General features: G+C 44.8%; 5 protein-coding genes across 5 annotated transcripts; 2 read left to right on the top strand and 3 right to left on the bottom strand.

Moving 5' to 3' along the window:
- Nucleotides 1-800: 800 nt before the first annotated feature.
- Nucleotides 801-3,139, bottom strand: BDCG_02975 (kinesin light chain). Its single transcript, XM_045418564.1, has 6 exons — nt 2,901-3,139; nt 2,317-2,851; nt 1,955-2,069; nt 1,502-1,694; nt 1,261-1,355; nt 801-1,070 (listed from the first exon to the last, which is right to left on the bottom strand). Exons 1-6 carry the CDS (start codon nt 3,068-3,070, stop codon nt 937-939), a joined length of 1,242 nt encoding a protein of 413 aa, XP_045275100.1. The 5' UTR covers nt 3,071-3,139; the 3' UTR covers nt 801-936.
- Nucleotides 3,140-5,644: 2,505 nt separating this feature from the next.
- On the top strand, nt 5,645-6,079 carry BDCG_02974 (uncharacterized protein). Its single transcript, XM_045418563.1, has one exon. The coding sequence runs from the start codon at nt 5,665-5,667 to the stop codon at nt 5,905-5,907; it is 243 nt and encodes an 80-aa protein (XP_045275099.1). The 5' UTR covers nt 5,645-5,664; the 3' UTR covers nt 5,908-6,079.
- Nucleotides 6,080-7,318: 1,239 nt separating this feature from the next.
- BDCG_02973 (uncharacterized protein) lies at nt 7,319-10,432 on the top strand (the record flags this gene model as incomplete). The annotated part of the gene is made up of 1 exon (XM_045418562.1): nt 7,319-10,432. The coding sequence occupies one exon, from the start codon at nt 7,319-7,321 to the stop codon at nt 10,430-10,432; it is 3,114 nt and encodes a 1,037-aa protein (XP_045275098.1).
- A 154-nt stretch (nt 10,433-10,586) lies between these two features.
- BDCG_02972 (lipoate-protein ligase A) lies at nt 10,587-12,639 on the bottom strand. The gene is made up of 3 exons (XM_045418561.1): nt 11,542-12,639; nt 11,370-11,477; nt 10,587-11,244 (listed from the first exon to the last, which is right to left on the bottom strand). The coding sequence occupies exons 1-3, from the start codon at nt 12,568-12,570 to the stop codon at nt 11,011-11,013; spliced, it is 1,371 nt and encodes a 456-aa protein (XP_045275097.1). The 5' UTR covers nt 12,571-12,639; the 3' UTR covers nt 10,587-11,010.
- Nucleotides 12,640-15,022: 2,383 nt separating this feature from the next.
- BDCG_16645 (uncharacterized protein) lies at nt 15,023-15,235 on the bottom strand (the record flags this gene model as incomplete). The annotated part of the gene is made up of 1 exon (XM_045425850.1): nt 15,023-15,235. One exon carries the CDS (start codon nt 15,233-15,235, stop codon nt 15,023-15,025), a length of 213 nt encoding a protein of 70 aa, XP_045280249.1.

Raw genomic sequence — 15,235 nt, 5'->3', positions numbered from 1 at the left:
GTCCTTTTTTTGCTTCTCTCTTCCCGTGAAACACGAGGGTTCACTCGCAAAGAGAAACTGCAAAATGTGTGAACAATCGAGGTTGGGCATTTTGCACAGCAGGGGGCACTCCATGAAACAGGGCATCGCAGGCCTTTCTCTCTGAATGATGAAGCCAGGGGGAGAACGATGGTTCGATGAGTTGCGCAAAAATAAAGCCGCCTAGCAAGGGTCAGGGGTCAGGAAGGATGTTTTGCATAAATAATTGGGGTTGGCGCCGATATCTGTCTCTCAAAACCCCTGTCCGAGCGAAATTGGTAGTTTCTGCCGCGCTTTGCCCCGTCCACAAGGCAGGGGAGAGAAGATGTGAGTAATTACAGCCACCGTTCGGTTTTGCGATGCCTGGGTCATAAAAACAGATGCTGCCAATCATGGTGTGTACGCTGGTACCCAACGATGGGCCACCATAAGCGTACAAAAAGTTGCTAGACTTCTTGCTTCTTCTACTAACTATCTCTATCTCTCTACCGATTCGTTCGTTTTCCTTTTCAATTTTGAAGCCACCAGTCATTCCTTACGTTAATGTCGCAGAGGCGAACATCTTCCTTAACTACGGAGTACATTAATTACATATACTTGCAGCTTCCAGATGGTAGACAGACAGACGCAAAGCCGTCAGACCTTCAGGCTACTTACAACTCCTCCCTGAGTGAGTACATATTTTACCGCGCCTCGTGACGCGTAATGCACAAAACGCATAACCCCTCCTCTCTCTCTCTCTCTCTCAAAAAAAAAAAAAAAAAAAAAAAAAAAAAAAAAAAAGGCACTCTGTAGGGCACTGGGGTAAACGAGCTCAATCACCACTAGCATATACTTAAGAGGCTGAACCATTCCATTCAACACACTCGCTTTTTCAGCAGAATGATCCATGCTCCTCCTTAATCCTTTTCCACCTCCTTAGGCCATGCCATGCCTTCCCACCTTTTCATCCAGCCCCTTGACCAACACTGATATATTGAACCCAAGCCGACCCTCCGTGCTTAGAATAGTGATAAGGAGGAGAAGAGCCCCTAGCTGATCATTTGGACTTCCTAAAGAGTGATTTAGAGAATGAGGAGGAATCTTAGCCAGGAATCTGTTAAGGCTGGCTGTTGCAGCTAAAATTTTCGGGTGGCTGGGACCGAGTTTTTGGCGTCGAAGCTGAACACACTTTTGAAGAAGCTATAGGGACCTCTACATGTTGGCCCTGCTTCCTCAAAGTGCGTGAGAGATTCTGCATACCTTCCAGTGTGTTGGGATGATCAACTCCCAGCACCCTCTCTCTGATTGTCAGTGCCTGTCGATGCATGGCCTCAGCCACATCATATTTCCCTTGACTATAAAGCACCAAGCCCAGACTGTTGATGCTTGCCAGTGTTTTAAGGATGATTGACCCCCAGCACTTTCTTACCGATTGTCAGTGTCTGTCGATGCATCGCGTCAGCCTCATTGACCCTCCCTTGACGACAGTGAAACACCACACCAACAATATCCATAAAGTTGAGTGTCTTCTTGTTTTCTGGGCTGAGTGCTTTCAATGTCTCCATCGCCTGAACTCCCATTTCCACTGCCTCTATCAAGTTGCCTTGCGAAACGGCAAACTATTCTGCATGGCCCAGCAAAAGTGCCCACTCTCGTTTTGAATCTTCTGCGTCTGGCTGTTGTCATATTGCTACCTGTGCATGTGGGAAAAGCTATTGACACTTTTCCCAGTTCTCATGTCCTTCTGGGGGAAATTCCCTAGAGAGATTCCTAATGAACTGCTGCTTCCACTGTTTGAGCTGTCATGACAACCTTGAGCCATTTCTGCATGGTGAGCTGCACTAGCCTATGCATCTCAAAGCTCGCTCCAGCCGCATTGACAGAGATGAACAAGTGGTTCCTTAATGCAATGATATCATCCTCAACGTATTCTTCACATCATCATGGCTTGTACTTCCCCTTGAACCGGCCATATTCTTGAATTGGTTGTCATCCTCCAGGCTTCCCTCCAGGTTCTCATTGCTATTTCCACTCTTGCTTTGATCCCGGGGCAGGTATTCAACTATTTTCTTGTCAGTCAAAGAAGCTCATTAGTGATAAGAGCTCCGCGGCACTAAGCCATGTTTGTCATATATAATCAAATGATATTAACCAAGTACTGATGATTGAATTTTTCGCCTCCCAGTCTCAACAGAGGCGTCCTTATTCATGATCAAGAAGACTCAACTTTATGTCATCATCCTCTTGAAACTTTTCAAGGTGCCGCTTCACCGAAAAACGTGGCGCCCTTTGATTGATATAGGCGGCTGCTTATACAATAGCAAGTGGTATAAGATCAAGTTCTATCACAAGCTCTCTAATGTCTCCGCTATCTACTACAGGTCCCAGTTTCGTCCTCAAGAGTTTCAGCGCTTGCGAATCATCCCTCGGCTCGACATTGATAATATTCTGGTCTTCTGTGTTCTTCCCAGCATGCCTTGGTCCCTCGTTGTCATGATAATAGAAACTGTGTGGAGTCGGAGGGAGATATTCCATGAGAGGCTTTCTGCTGATCTGGCTTTCCAGCTGATCTTGACCTGTGTGTGGAGCTTCATGGAGGAAACTGCCATCATTCAAATTATCAAATACAATGATCTGTTTCCTTTTTTCCTCATCCTGTAACCAGTCATAAAAGGGTTCGAAGATGTTTATCTTGGGGCTCTTTCGATTCCGGATTTTGGCGCGATCGGCGATTTCCCGATAGCTCTGCTTGAAACAGGCTGTGTTGCTGGTATGGATCCAGAAGACCCATGTCTCAGGAGGTGATTGATCTCTGACCCGGTAACAGTATTGAATGAAGAGTTGTGACTTTCTTTTGACCTGTTAGCAGTGGACAAGCTGTCAGAGAGATAACAACCCACTCAACACTACTCAAACCAACCAGTGCTATTATTGATGCTGGTCGGGAGCACTTCTCCTGCATCTGATCGAGCACTGTCCCGCGATCGATAAACCCTGGGTCGCGGCGAAATGGGACGGTGGATAAGGGGCTTGGTGGGGTTTTGGGCTGCCCTAGGAACGGGGCAACCATCGGTCAGCATTGGCAAGCCTGGGCCGCAGTCACAGCACTTGCTTACCTGGAGGAAGGAAATAATTGGCAGCCGCTGGTCTATTGTTGATCCCAACTGGAAGCCCGGCGTTTGCATCGAGCGAAGGATATTACAGAAGTCATGGCAACACTGCTATTCTTTCTAATTCTGCTGTTAGGGCTCAACATAGAAGTAGAGTCAATTTTGAAAATGTTCCCATTGAGCGGGGTTAAAACTTGACGTCCTATGAGTCTGCAATTGATTGGCGTTTCTTCCCTGCCTCATGCGCCCATGGCCCTGCAAAATCTTCATTTCAATCACCAATCTTCCACTGCTCTGCATCAGGCTGAGTAGCTTTTACATACCAATTTGGAATGCTTTCGATCCTTCAATCATCACAAACTAAAATGGCGGATCCTCTAACTTTTACAGCAAGCATCTCTGCTGTCCTGTCACTGTTCCTGCCTTACATGCCATCCGGCTTCTTCTGGATGACCCGCAAAGCATCAAGGAAGTTGCTGGATGAGCTACGAGTGAAAGTCCAGGAGGACGCCCTTGTGAAAGGCGTAGCGGAGAAGCAGAGCCGTTCAACCCATGGGGTATTTATTTGGCAATCAAAATTCTGGCTTCCGGATTGGTGTCAGTAACGGGCCGGCCCCATCAGTGGGATTAGCTTTGGAGCAAAATGAGCCCTGGCCCTAATCCGCACGGTGGTCCAGGGCAAGGCATCAGAGTGTAAACATCCGGCCAGACTGAAGTATCTTCCTCAATGGTGATCCGTTCTCCTCTTTCAGCAAGCATCCGCTGAGTCACGCACGGATGAAGCACTTCTTTTATCCGAGTTTGTTCATGTGCCTGAGTTTTTTACCCACACGAAACAGGCCCTCCCATGTAATGAGCTACTTCTCCACAGAATGCCAGCCAATATCAGTATTATCAAACCGCCGGGTAAAGTCCCGCTGGGAACGCCCGTTTACTGATACCACCATGGCTGTGTCGTCCAATTCAACCCGCCGCTTGCGCGGGAATTTCTAGCAGAAAAGCTTTTCCAACTTGAGCTGCAGAAATAGCCGCAAATAAGAGCATCACTGTTTGCCTGGTTTGCATAAAATGCTCGAGCCACTCCTCTAACCTGACGCCTCATCTTATCCACACCCACCTCGACTTCAACGGAGTGGAGTGGTCTACCCTACCACTGCAAAACTTCGGGGGAGAATAGTACGAACTAAACAATGTACTATCCATGGGCGGGGAATCTACGCACAGTATGCAAAACGTGCTATGTAAAACATAATTATAATTTGCGGTAGAATGAAATTAGCAAGCTGGCTTGTGGAAAAACACCCCCGATTTATTATCAAGCCGCGTATCATACTGTCTGGTTCCCGATATGTTATTTATGTTGGCGGAAGGTGTACTCCGTATGCATGTATACTGTTCGGGGCGAACCAAATGAGTTCAGCGAGCAATATCGGCTGCGCAGTCGCATCGACCTTCATATTTCCATCTAACGACGGTCCTTGGAGGCATCCTGCTTCCAAAGATGATAATTGGATGGTCCAGAGGCAGGTTTTGTAGTTATGTATCTTAGCTTACATACCTAGGTAGGTTGTTCTCGGGGAAAGTTTACCGCCTCAGCCGCGCGGAAATTGGAGTGAGGTGGGGGGGTGGCTTTCAAGCCTTTCCAACATTGTATGTATGTCATTGTCAACGGATAAAAGAGCCGTCATAGATTTCTTTGACAGCCAGGGGGTTAAGTCTATTTGTTCCCGGCCCGGGAAGGTTTGTGCACTCGGGTTGGTCTGGCATGTTTTCTTCTGTAGTGCTCTTAAAGATTGCTTTTCGCTCGTCTTGGAACCATTTTTGAACGATGTTACAGGGTAGTTAGTAGTGCGGAAGAGAAATCAATGTATCATTTATAGATGATCCAGCACCTCGGTTCAGGAACTAAGGGGCAGATGTAATAACCAACCACCTTACCTACTTAGGTTCTGTAGCTAGGCAAGTTTGTCGAGAAGACCCATGATGGATAATATGGGCCTAGAGAAGTTGTACATGTACATGTACATTACAACTTCTCATGTTGCGTGATATTGTGAATTTGTGATAGTTACCCGTCCCAAGGCTCCTCATCGCCTCGCTTCGACACGGATTCAGAACGGAGAAGTCTGTACAGAAACATACTTAGTGAATACCAGTACCAAGATATTTCCTTGAAGAGCCACGTCTGGAATAAAGACTTATCCGAATTGGAAAATATGATCTATCATATTTCTTGCTCGTCGCTCGAGATTGATTGGTTCACCATTTGACCGGGCACACAAGCGCTCGGAGAGAATATCCATGAGCTCTAATTTGTGCTTCCTTGGATAACACCTGTCACGTCATGTCACGTCTTCGTATTTATAGCTTTCTGTCAATACGTGGTAATTTTATTCGGCGCTGTGTTACAATATACATAGTACCTCCTAGCCAAGCCATGTCTCCGTGGTTGCGGAGGCTTCCGTTTTTATCTTCTTTTGCTGCTAGTCTGGAAGGCTGGGACATCGCTATCGCATCATGGTGGCGAATGTGTTGCGCATTGGGTTTTCCAACGATGGCTGCCACCAGCGCCTTGGATGGTGAAAGCCTGGACCCTTGCAGGCGGGATTTTATTGTATTTTCAGTAGCACGATCGGTTGCCTTGAAAGTCTTTACGTACACCCTCAAGCTTGGGTTCAAAAGGCCCAAAGGGAGTTGTATTGGCTGGGTGTCCGCCTTTCAGACTGTGTTGGTTTGGGGCGCCACGTTAATGAGCACAATTTCGCCCATAATTTACCAGTTAGAAAGCCAGGGTTGAGTTTTGACTGCTGTAACTATACAGCGGTGTCCGAGAAGGGCAAACTTTGGCACGTTGAACGGCTAGTCATTGGTGTGTTCAATTTTGTCGCATGTCCATTGGACCTTCACATGCCAAAATATATAGGGAGGAAACTAGCATCATGAATCCCAGCGTCGTGTGTGCTTTCGCGTGCCGGAGCCTTTTTTTTTTTTTTGTATCCAAAATTATATCAAGCAGGCTCAGCAACCCTGCGTAGGTGCCGCCTGGACAAGGCTACTACTGGGAAGGGTCATCCACACAATACGAACATCGACTGGGGTGTTGACTCTTTAGGGATTTCGGTGATGGTCTGCCGCGATCGCCCCGGTAGAAGGAGGGGGAGACTTCAAGTTTGCCCAAGACCAGATTTCGCCAAGGCTAACCTGCAGGCTGCAAGCAGAGAGGAAAGGGTCCAGCTAACCGAGAATCCCTTGGTGTAGATGTCCTTGGAAGGTTGCTATTCGTTGGATAGCCATGAAATCCAAATCTTGGCGCCGGGAAGCCCGGTTTTCTTGTCTCGGTTAGTGCGATCGTTACACTGCGCTGCGCCTCCTCTTTGCTGGAAATAGATCATCCGCCACGGTGCAAGCTGACGAGTGAAATGGGAAGAACTGGGAAGGCAGGCTGCCATAGGATAGAATATTCGATGTCACGCCTCTAACGGGAAGATACAATTCCATAACAGACAGGAAGAAGAATGTCGATCTCTCTTTGGAATATCTTATCCCATGCTGTTGGCTAGGATAACCACGGGGGAGCGGTGTTATTTACTTACTTCCGATACATATGGAACTAATAGTCCACATGGATGTTAATATATTTCATCAAATCAGATCTAGTGGAATTTTGATGCCAGAAACAACGCTATCCCTCATGAGGACATGCCAAGATATCCCCGCGCAAAGACTGGCTTATGTCATCCGTCAACCGCACCGTTGCTCGGCAACCGCAGCTTGGCGTTTTTTGTTGACAACATGGCGGCATCATGCAACAGCCCCGCCGCCGTTGAAATGACAGATATCGCAATTCTTCAGTCTCACAAGCGCCGGAGGCGATTGGAGAATGCAACTGAGTCTCCACCTTGCCCTTGATTTTCCTCTTCTGAACTGACCATTCCAAGTGAAAGAGGGGTTCATCTTTTCGCTCAACCTCAAAGCCGCTGCTAACTAGAGTGTATGAGCCGACGTTTTATATATGTTGAACATGCGATAGTACCATGGTTATCGAGAGAGTTGAGGGATTTATACCTGTAGAGTTTGACCTCTTCAAAGTTCTCAGATGCATGAGCCTGACCAACTTACTCGATCCAATGTGTCTGTGTTGGATATCGCAAACGTCTCCATAGGCTGCCAAGTCACCTCCTGCAACCGATTGGGAGTGGGGAATGAATATGCTGAAAACATCTTTGTTCGGCCTCGCTGGCAATGTGCTCGCTCTTTTGGCCGGAGAAGTAGTCGCCAAACTACCCTACAACCCTTCATATATCAGCAACCCGATTTCAAGAAACCAGACGGAGGTATATATCCTTTCTCCAAAAAGCTCGGCGACGTCGAAGAATGAGTTCAAGCTTCAGTCTCTGGACATTTCAACTCCTTTCGATATCTCTCAGATTTCAATATCGGAAGATTTGGGCGACGTGCCTTTTGCTACGGATGATAGCGCAAAATCCTTTATCCCCACTACCGACTCGCAAGGTATCCTAACAGTTTATACTGGGGACTGTCACGAAAATACCTCTACGGTTTGGCGATTATTTCCCACCGATGGGGAGTCTACCGGACCTTCCAAATGGAAGGAGACACCAGTTCACTCCGAAGACGGCCAACAAGTCCCCGGAGCCGCATACTTATCGTCAGCAGTTTCCTATCCTTCAGTAGCGGAATCGTCACAACCAGGTCTCTTTGTTTTTGGAGGAATGTGTCCCTGGGTGGGCAAGCAAGGTGAAGATTGGGTCTCTGCTGCCAACTATTCCCAAATTATGATGTCTCTCACTGCAGAAATGTCATCATCGGGCCCCTCTTATCAAGCTGAAATCGTTACGCCGGAATCCTCTCCAGTTGCTGAGGCAGGGTTTGCTATGACACCTCTCGTGCCAGCTTATTCAAATACCTCCAGTGTTAAACCGATTCAATATCAAAGTTTCGTTCTGACTGGGGGGCATACTCAACAAGCGTTTATCAATATGTCCCGGATTGCGCTATTTTCCCTCCCAGATGCTTCGTGGAGTTATATTTTAGTCAACGAGGATGGCGCAACTTCATCTATACCAGGCTTGGGGGATATCGACGGGGTGGAGCCGAGGTCTGGCCATACAGCGTTATTGACACCGGACGGTAGCAAAATTATTGTCTTCGGGGGTTGGGTCGGTGATATTAGCCGCCCAGCCCAGCCTCAACTTGCTATTCTTGAGGTGGGAGCGGCATATGGAGGAGCTGGAGACTGGAAATGGACTATACCTCATCAGAACCTGCATGGCCCAAAGACTGGTACCGGAATTTTTGGTCATGGCGCAGCAATGCTTCCTGGTGGTATAATGCTTGTAGCTGGAGGGTATTCTATTCCTCAGTCAGATCTGAAACGATCAGCCACTGGCCTTGCTACCAATACCGAATGGTATCTCTTAAACACTTCTTCAGAGACTTGGATTACTTCTTACACTCCGATAAACAACATCGAAGCTAGCGGCCAAGTCAGCCACGGACCACTTTCATCAACCTCACAAAAAGCTGGTCTTGGAGTTGGAGTCGGAATTGGGTTTGTAGTTATCGCTGTGATAGCATTTTTTGTCTACCGCCATTGCTCTCGTCGTTCCCGGGAACATCGGAGAGTACGAGAGCAGGCTCTCCGGAGACTTGCTCTAGGGGCAGAACGTCCACACTTTGACCTAGCGGGAAACATTCACGAGCCGATGACCGACATCACTGCTGAAAAATTGGCGCTTCATCCCAATGCGTACTCATGGATCGGCAACGAAAGATACCCTAGGAACAATGGCTCTCAAGATACTGGTACCTTGTCTGCCGAGAAAACAGGGCTTCTGGTGGAAATACCGAGCCCCACAAGAGGGCTTCGACGGAGTATGCATTCCAGAGGATATCAGTCTGCTTCATACTTGGAGGATTCGAGAAGAAACGTAGGATTTAGTGCTATACATCCGATCGACGAGGGAGACGAATGTGAAGAAGCCATCGGCAACGATGCAATGATGGTTGGGAAAGGGGAAACTCAGCGACAGAGCCGGAGCTCTGTCATCTCCAATCCTTTTAGTGATTCAGCGCGCTATAGCGATTCTCATAATACCAGGTCTGCTCAGCACCGCATATCAGCGTTGAATGAAAAATCAGCCGCGATCGAATGGGCGGATGATTTCGAGGCAGGCGGTACTGCTACCAGAGCCCTCTCACCAGATAAAAGCGATCGTACGCTATCTGACTTATCTGAAGGTTCCAGCTCTTTCATGTCGGTCTCCTCGCAACCCACAAATCCTCTGTCTTTGAACAGGAATCTAGCTCGAATGTTCAGTTTTCGCTCTCAAGCGAGCGGACCTGTAGCTCCGGGTGGTTCTGCCGATTACGAGCCTGTCCGTAGTTCGTCCCCCGAAGGACAGGCCCACGGCCAATTTCATGCACTATCTACCAATGTTGGCAGCAGCTACGATTCATACAACGAGTTAAGGGCTGAGACAGCGCGATCCTCAGACAGAACTGTTGTACCCCAAGGCTCTCCGCGTCATACTACTTTCGGCCAACTACAAGAAGAAAGCGGATTGCTGCTTGGCATTACGCCATTGGACTCATCAAAGAGCGGGCTAAACATCACGAAGAGCAAAGCCCGCGGGTGGATTGGTAATGTTCGTCGTACTCTCGGCTCTGTCAAGAAAGCTGAGAACATCGCACAGGCATATTCCGTGAGCCCGGAAAACATGTCGTCAAGCTCTCAACAGATACAACAGCAGCAGCAGCAGCAACGAAGCACAAGTACGAGTCCCACAAAAAGCTTCTATAGTCTTCAGGAGGAAAGAGACTCAACAACGGCCTCCGAGTCAAATAACATTCCCAGGCGAGCAATGAGCTCAAGCTCATCTATGCTGGGGCGCAAGCAAGGTGCGAAGGACTGGGGTGCAAAGAGATCCTCTGCCGACAGCGCACAGATACGAATGCTGCAAGCAGCCCGCGTTGCTGATGCTGGTCATAGCAATGGAGCAGCGTCATCGGAGGGTGGTACGGGTGGGAGTTTAAGTAGCGACTCACCCCATTTCTTCGACTATGATGACGATGAGGAGTGGGATGTGGAAGCCGCCGCAGAAGGCCGGGTAGTACAAATCACCTATACAGTGCCCAAGGAAAGACTTCGAGTTGTCAACCCTGGCCCGAGCAGTGGAGACGATGTGGACGATGATTCTATTACGTCGCCTGAAAGTACTGAGCCAAAAAAAGGGAGTTCCGGCGATGGTGGTAGGGAAGGGGTCCAGAATCAACCAGGGCCATCGAATTCTGGTCAGTGATCTTGATTTTGGTTGATTTCGAGGGGGTCTTTGAGGGGAGGGTGATTGTTCCTGTACTTTCGGTTTCTCGAGTTATTTTTTCGCTATCGGTGGAACGAATTTTTGTATTTTTTTTCAACTTGGTCCGTGACGAGGTATTACGAAAGTCATTTCCTGACGTATATGGTGGGTGGAATGATGTTTATGATACCATTGAGCGGGCATATGGCCTTGTGGCGTGATTTGGATTTCTGTTTCATTTAGTCTACAGAAACGAGTCTTGTTTTCTCATCATACGTTCGCTTCTTGCCATGTATAGTTAAGCCTGACATTTATGATTGTCCTTTTTCATTCTATAGTACTCTATATAGTCTCTCTGCAAAGGTGCTTCAATAATACAAATGTACCAACATACTGTTATAAATTTCTCCACCCTTTTCAAACCGTTGTAATATACATCACATCCACACTTCTGAAGATGTAACCAAATACTCAGAATTCCGCGCGCATGCACTGACAGCTTGCTGGCCAACAAAACGGTGTTACCAAGCCTACATACACGCATGTACGAAGTAAATGTACATGTACATGCAATTGTATCAGTGTCCAAGCTTGCTCGCAAGCCAGTTGGACACGTTCTGAATAACTTCCTGAGAATCAAACGCGCCGGAGCCGGCGAGGAGACTCGCCCAATCGGAAATCTCATGCAGGTTCCTATTCGCGAGAACTTGGTGGATCTTCTCGGATTGGATGTCGGCCTGTTTGGTATTTGCTGAGGTGGATATTTGGCTTGAGATTATCGCACCTGATTTCACTCGCAGGAAGACACGTGTCTGTGCAGGTGTGGGGGTATGCATGTTAGTAAGGAGGCTGTGGCTTTTTTCTTTTTGTTTTGTCTTGTTTACAAGGAGGTGATAAGGCGGTCATGGGTAAGTTTGGGGTTTTGGCTGGTACTCACTGAGGAAGGGAGGTTGGATGGAAGGGGAGGTCTAGGTCTGGGGTCATCTTCGGTGGGATGGGTTGAAAAGGTAAATTGCGGAGACTGGCAGTATTTCCATTCCAAAGACTAAACAGAGAAGTTAATTTGGGGTGACCAATTCATTTTGCGGAAGAGTCGTGGGTTTACAGACATGAAGTTCCTGGATGCCTTTAACTATTTCGGGCTCGTCGAGTGCATTGATGTCAGCAAGTCCACCGACGGCCCAGTTATGCCCCATGTGCACCTCTGGATCAAATGCGTGAGCGCGCTGGGCCTTTAGAACAGCATCTGGATGCATGCCGTACAATTGGGCAAATTCTTCCAAAATGTTGAAAATCACCCGGTCCATTAGAAACGCCGAATCGACCGCACTGGAAACGTTTCCTACTGGAGACCTAACGCTTTCGACACCTTTAGCCTTTAGGTAAGGTCGAGCTGGCGATCGTAGAAACAAGCTTATATTTCCAAGGTTGGGGGAGTCAATCAAGCAAGTGCCGTGATGTAGAGCTCGAAACCGGGTCAATTTGTAGGCGGAACCCGAGATTTTGAGGGCGTGAGGCGTATTCTCGATTCGAGGGCTTGGGGCATCTTCCGTTCCAACTTTGATAACTTCCCTAGACGGCTCTTTCGAATCCTGCCTCAGAACAATATCATGCCGTTCATTGACCGCTGTATTGACTGCGCCAACGCGCTGGAGGGCCCTGACCACCATCTCGGCGTGCTTGTCTCGATGGAATACGGGCTTAGGGCAGATGACGCAGTAATTCAGATTGCCTTTGTCATGGAATACAGCGCCACCTCCGGATCTCCGCCGCACAAACGGTGCATTGTTGATGGATCCACCAGCAATGCTCCGCGTCTCACGATCCAGTGCTTGAAGATTGATTTCAAGCCATGGGTTCTGATTCCGGCCAATGACGACGCAAGGCCGATTTATGTACAGGAATAGTATATTCGAGTCTTGAGGAGTGTGTTCCAGTAGAAAATTCTCAATTGAGAGGTTCACGAAAGGGTCATTGGAGAGAGATCGGTAGATTTGATGTTGACTGGATTCCCTGCTCGCTGCTTCTGTGAGACTCGAGGAGTATTTTCGGCTGATGGAAAAGGCCCTTCGTCGGAATCTATATAGCCATGGCAGATTCGCAGATGACGTCCATTGCAGAGGGCGCAATGGAAGCATTGATGGGCGGCAGGCTCATAATAGTAAGGGAGTTGTTTCTTGGATACAAAATCCCTTGCTGCGGTTCTGCTTTCCGTGGTTGATAGTAGGCATCTGGGACTAGACCGGAATAGGAAATGTGGCCTTACTCTGGGCTGAGTCATCCATATAACTTATGTAGGATAGTTGAAGGTTGTGTATACAGAAAACTTGACCTCGCTAAGTGCGCCACTTGACCTCGTTATGTAAGCTGACCTCGCAAATGTGGCCCGTGCCACTACCTGACCTCACTCAATACATCTTTTCTTGTAATTTGAAACCACTCAATTATTTATCATCAATTCTACAATCAATTCAAAATCAATTTAAAATCAATTTAAAATCAATTTAAAATCAATTTAAAATCAATTTAATACTGAAATTATTCTTGAATTTAATAATAAAGTAAGTATTTATATAATTTACACTAAATTGATTATTAATTGATTTTCAATCAATTGTTAATTACTTAAATATATAGATTGAATTTATTTTTATTACTATAATTAATTAATAATCAATTTAAAATCAATTCAAAATCAATTTAAAATCAATTTAATACTGAAATTATTCTTGAATTTAATAATAAAGTAAGTATTTATATAATTTACACTGAATTGATTATTAATTGATTTTCAATCAATTGTTAATTACTTAAATATATAGATTGAATTTATTTTTATTACTATAATTAATTAATAATCAATTTAAAATCAATTTAAAATCAATTATTAAATATTTTTATCTTAATATATTTTAAAATTCTGTAAAATATCTCTTTATATTCTATATGAATTTATCTATTTATTTAATTGATTATGAATCAGTTATGCATGCTTTTTGATTGATTAATAAGCTGAATGAATGAATAAATAAGTGAATTAAAAGATTGAAAGTCAATTATCAACTGATTATTACTATATTATGCGAGGTTGAGGTCATGATTATATAACAAGGTCAAGTGACACACTTAGCAAGGTCAAGTTTTCTGCTTTCTGTTAAAGATTGTATTGATAGATCTATCTACAGAAACATAATATAGTGATGAGTCACGTGATCTAGTGAGATCACTAACTGTAATAGCTGTAAGAGTTAACACTCTCTCTCAAGATAACAAGAATCATATACAAAAAAACACTCAAATCATCAAGATAGTCTGTCAAAACTAAATACAAATGTAAAATTAAACATTTTCAACTTTTATACCTGTAAGACCTAGCAAAATCATGAATTATGTAAATATCACAGTGTTTAGAGATTTAGTGAGTTCATCTGCTATTATCTGAGTGATGAAAATATATTCTAAATCAATGATTCTCTGATTCAACTGTCAATGTGAAAAATGAAAATGTGTATCAATGTGCTTACTTCAGACTGTAATAACTGTTATCTTTGTAAGATCTATAATATTCTTATTATCAGTGTAACATGGCGGAACCGAAGCGGTGGCTAGTTGGCGGTGTCATGTAGAAGTATTTGTTTTGAGAAGCTGTATAAATGAGCTTGACTATCTTGCTTAAATAGTGAGCTCATAGGCTACAGAGTTATTGTGAGAATATCACAGATATGATACTTAGTATACTAAGAAGATTGTATGAGGCATGCAGTAACTCTTATATATATTTCAGTAGAAGTAAAAGATGAATCACTGACTTCTTTAATAAAGAGTCAGTATCTAGCTATTCTATATAGATAATGAATGAATACTCTTCTCTCATTTCACAAGTGAGAATAGCTGAAGTGATATCTCAGCAGTATTTTATTGTCAAGAAAGAGTAATCTGCTGATCTTGTATAAAAGTAAGGTTCTTATATTCATTAATTGAATCTTTCTATGATACATTCAAATAATGTCATAGAGTAATTGAAAACTGATTCAGATGAGATGAAATTATTCACATGAAAGTAATAAGCTGTGTGAAACTGTAACAGAGTCTTAGCACAGCTGAGAGTGTGATAATACTCTTCTCTTTAAGAGTATAGTCTCTATACTCTTAAGATTATCAGATTAGAAATTATCTTTGTTGTATAGTAATAGTTATTAACTGATTAACAGTGTATATATCACATGTGATATAAAGAAATAGATGAGTTCTTCTGCTGACTGTATAGATCTTTCTTTTCTCATCTTCATTCAAATCAAATATGTGATAAGTGAGTTTCTTATATATCAATTTAAAATGTAAAAAATGTAGTTAATAAGTGACTTACAGATCTTTCAACATATTTCATTCTATATATGAAATTCTCTGTAAAAGTAGTGTGTTTTAGAGACAAAGCTAACAGTAGTAGTAGGATTTTTTTTGAAAAGATCTCTCTCTTTCATGATATATTTTTCTCTCCCTCTCTTCATCTGTAATAGTGAGTGCATGAGAGTATCATTCTTGAAGAACAGTAGAGAGCTTATTCTGACATTTTCTAGTGAGTAAATGTCTTCATGATGTGATGATGATCTTCATGACTGTCAAGAAAGTCAGGTTGAAGGTGGCAGTGTCAATGAGCCGTGGAAGCACTGCTCTCATTGTCACATCTTCTTCTGCTTCTCTTGCAGCTGTGGCAGAAGTTGCCATGCTCTGCAGTGAGATGTCATTTCTTCTGCCAGCTGATGTGTCTGTGTCCGGTCTGTTCTCTGCCCCTCTCACTGTCAT

The sequence above is a fragment of the Blastomyces dermatitidis genome, assembly GCF_000003525.1.
Source record: "Blastomyces dermatitidis ER-3 genomic scaffold supercont1.3, whole genome shotgun sequence".
NCBI lineage: Eukaryota > Fungi > Ascomycota > Eurotiomycetes > Onygenales > Ajellomycetaceae > Blastomyces > Blastomyces dermatitidis.
This window is presented reverse-complemented; position numbering and strand designations above follow the sequence as displayed.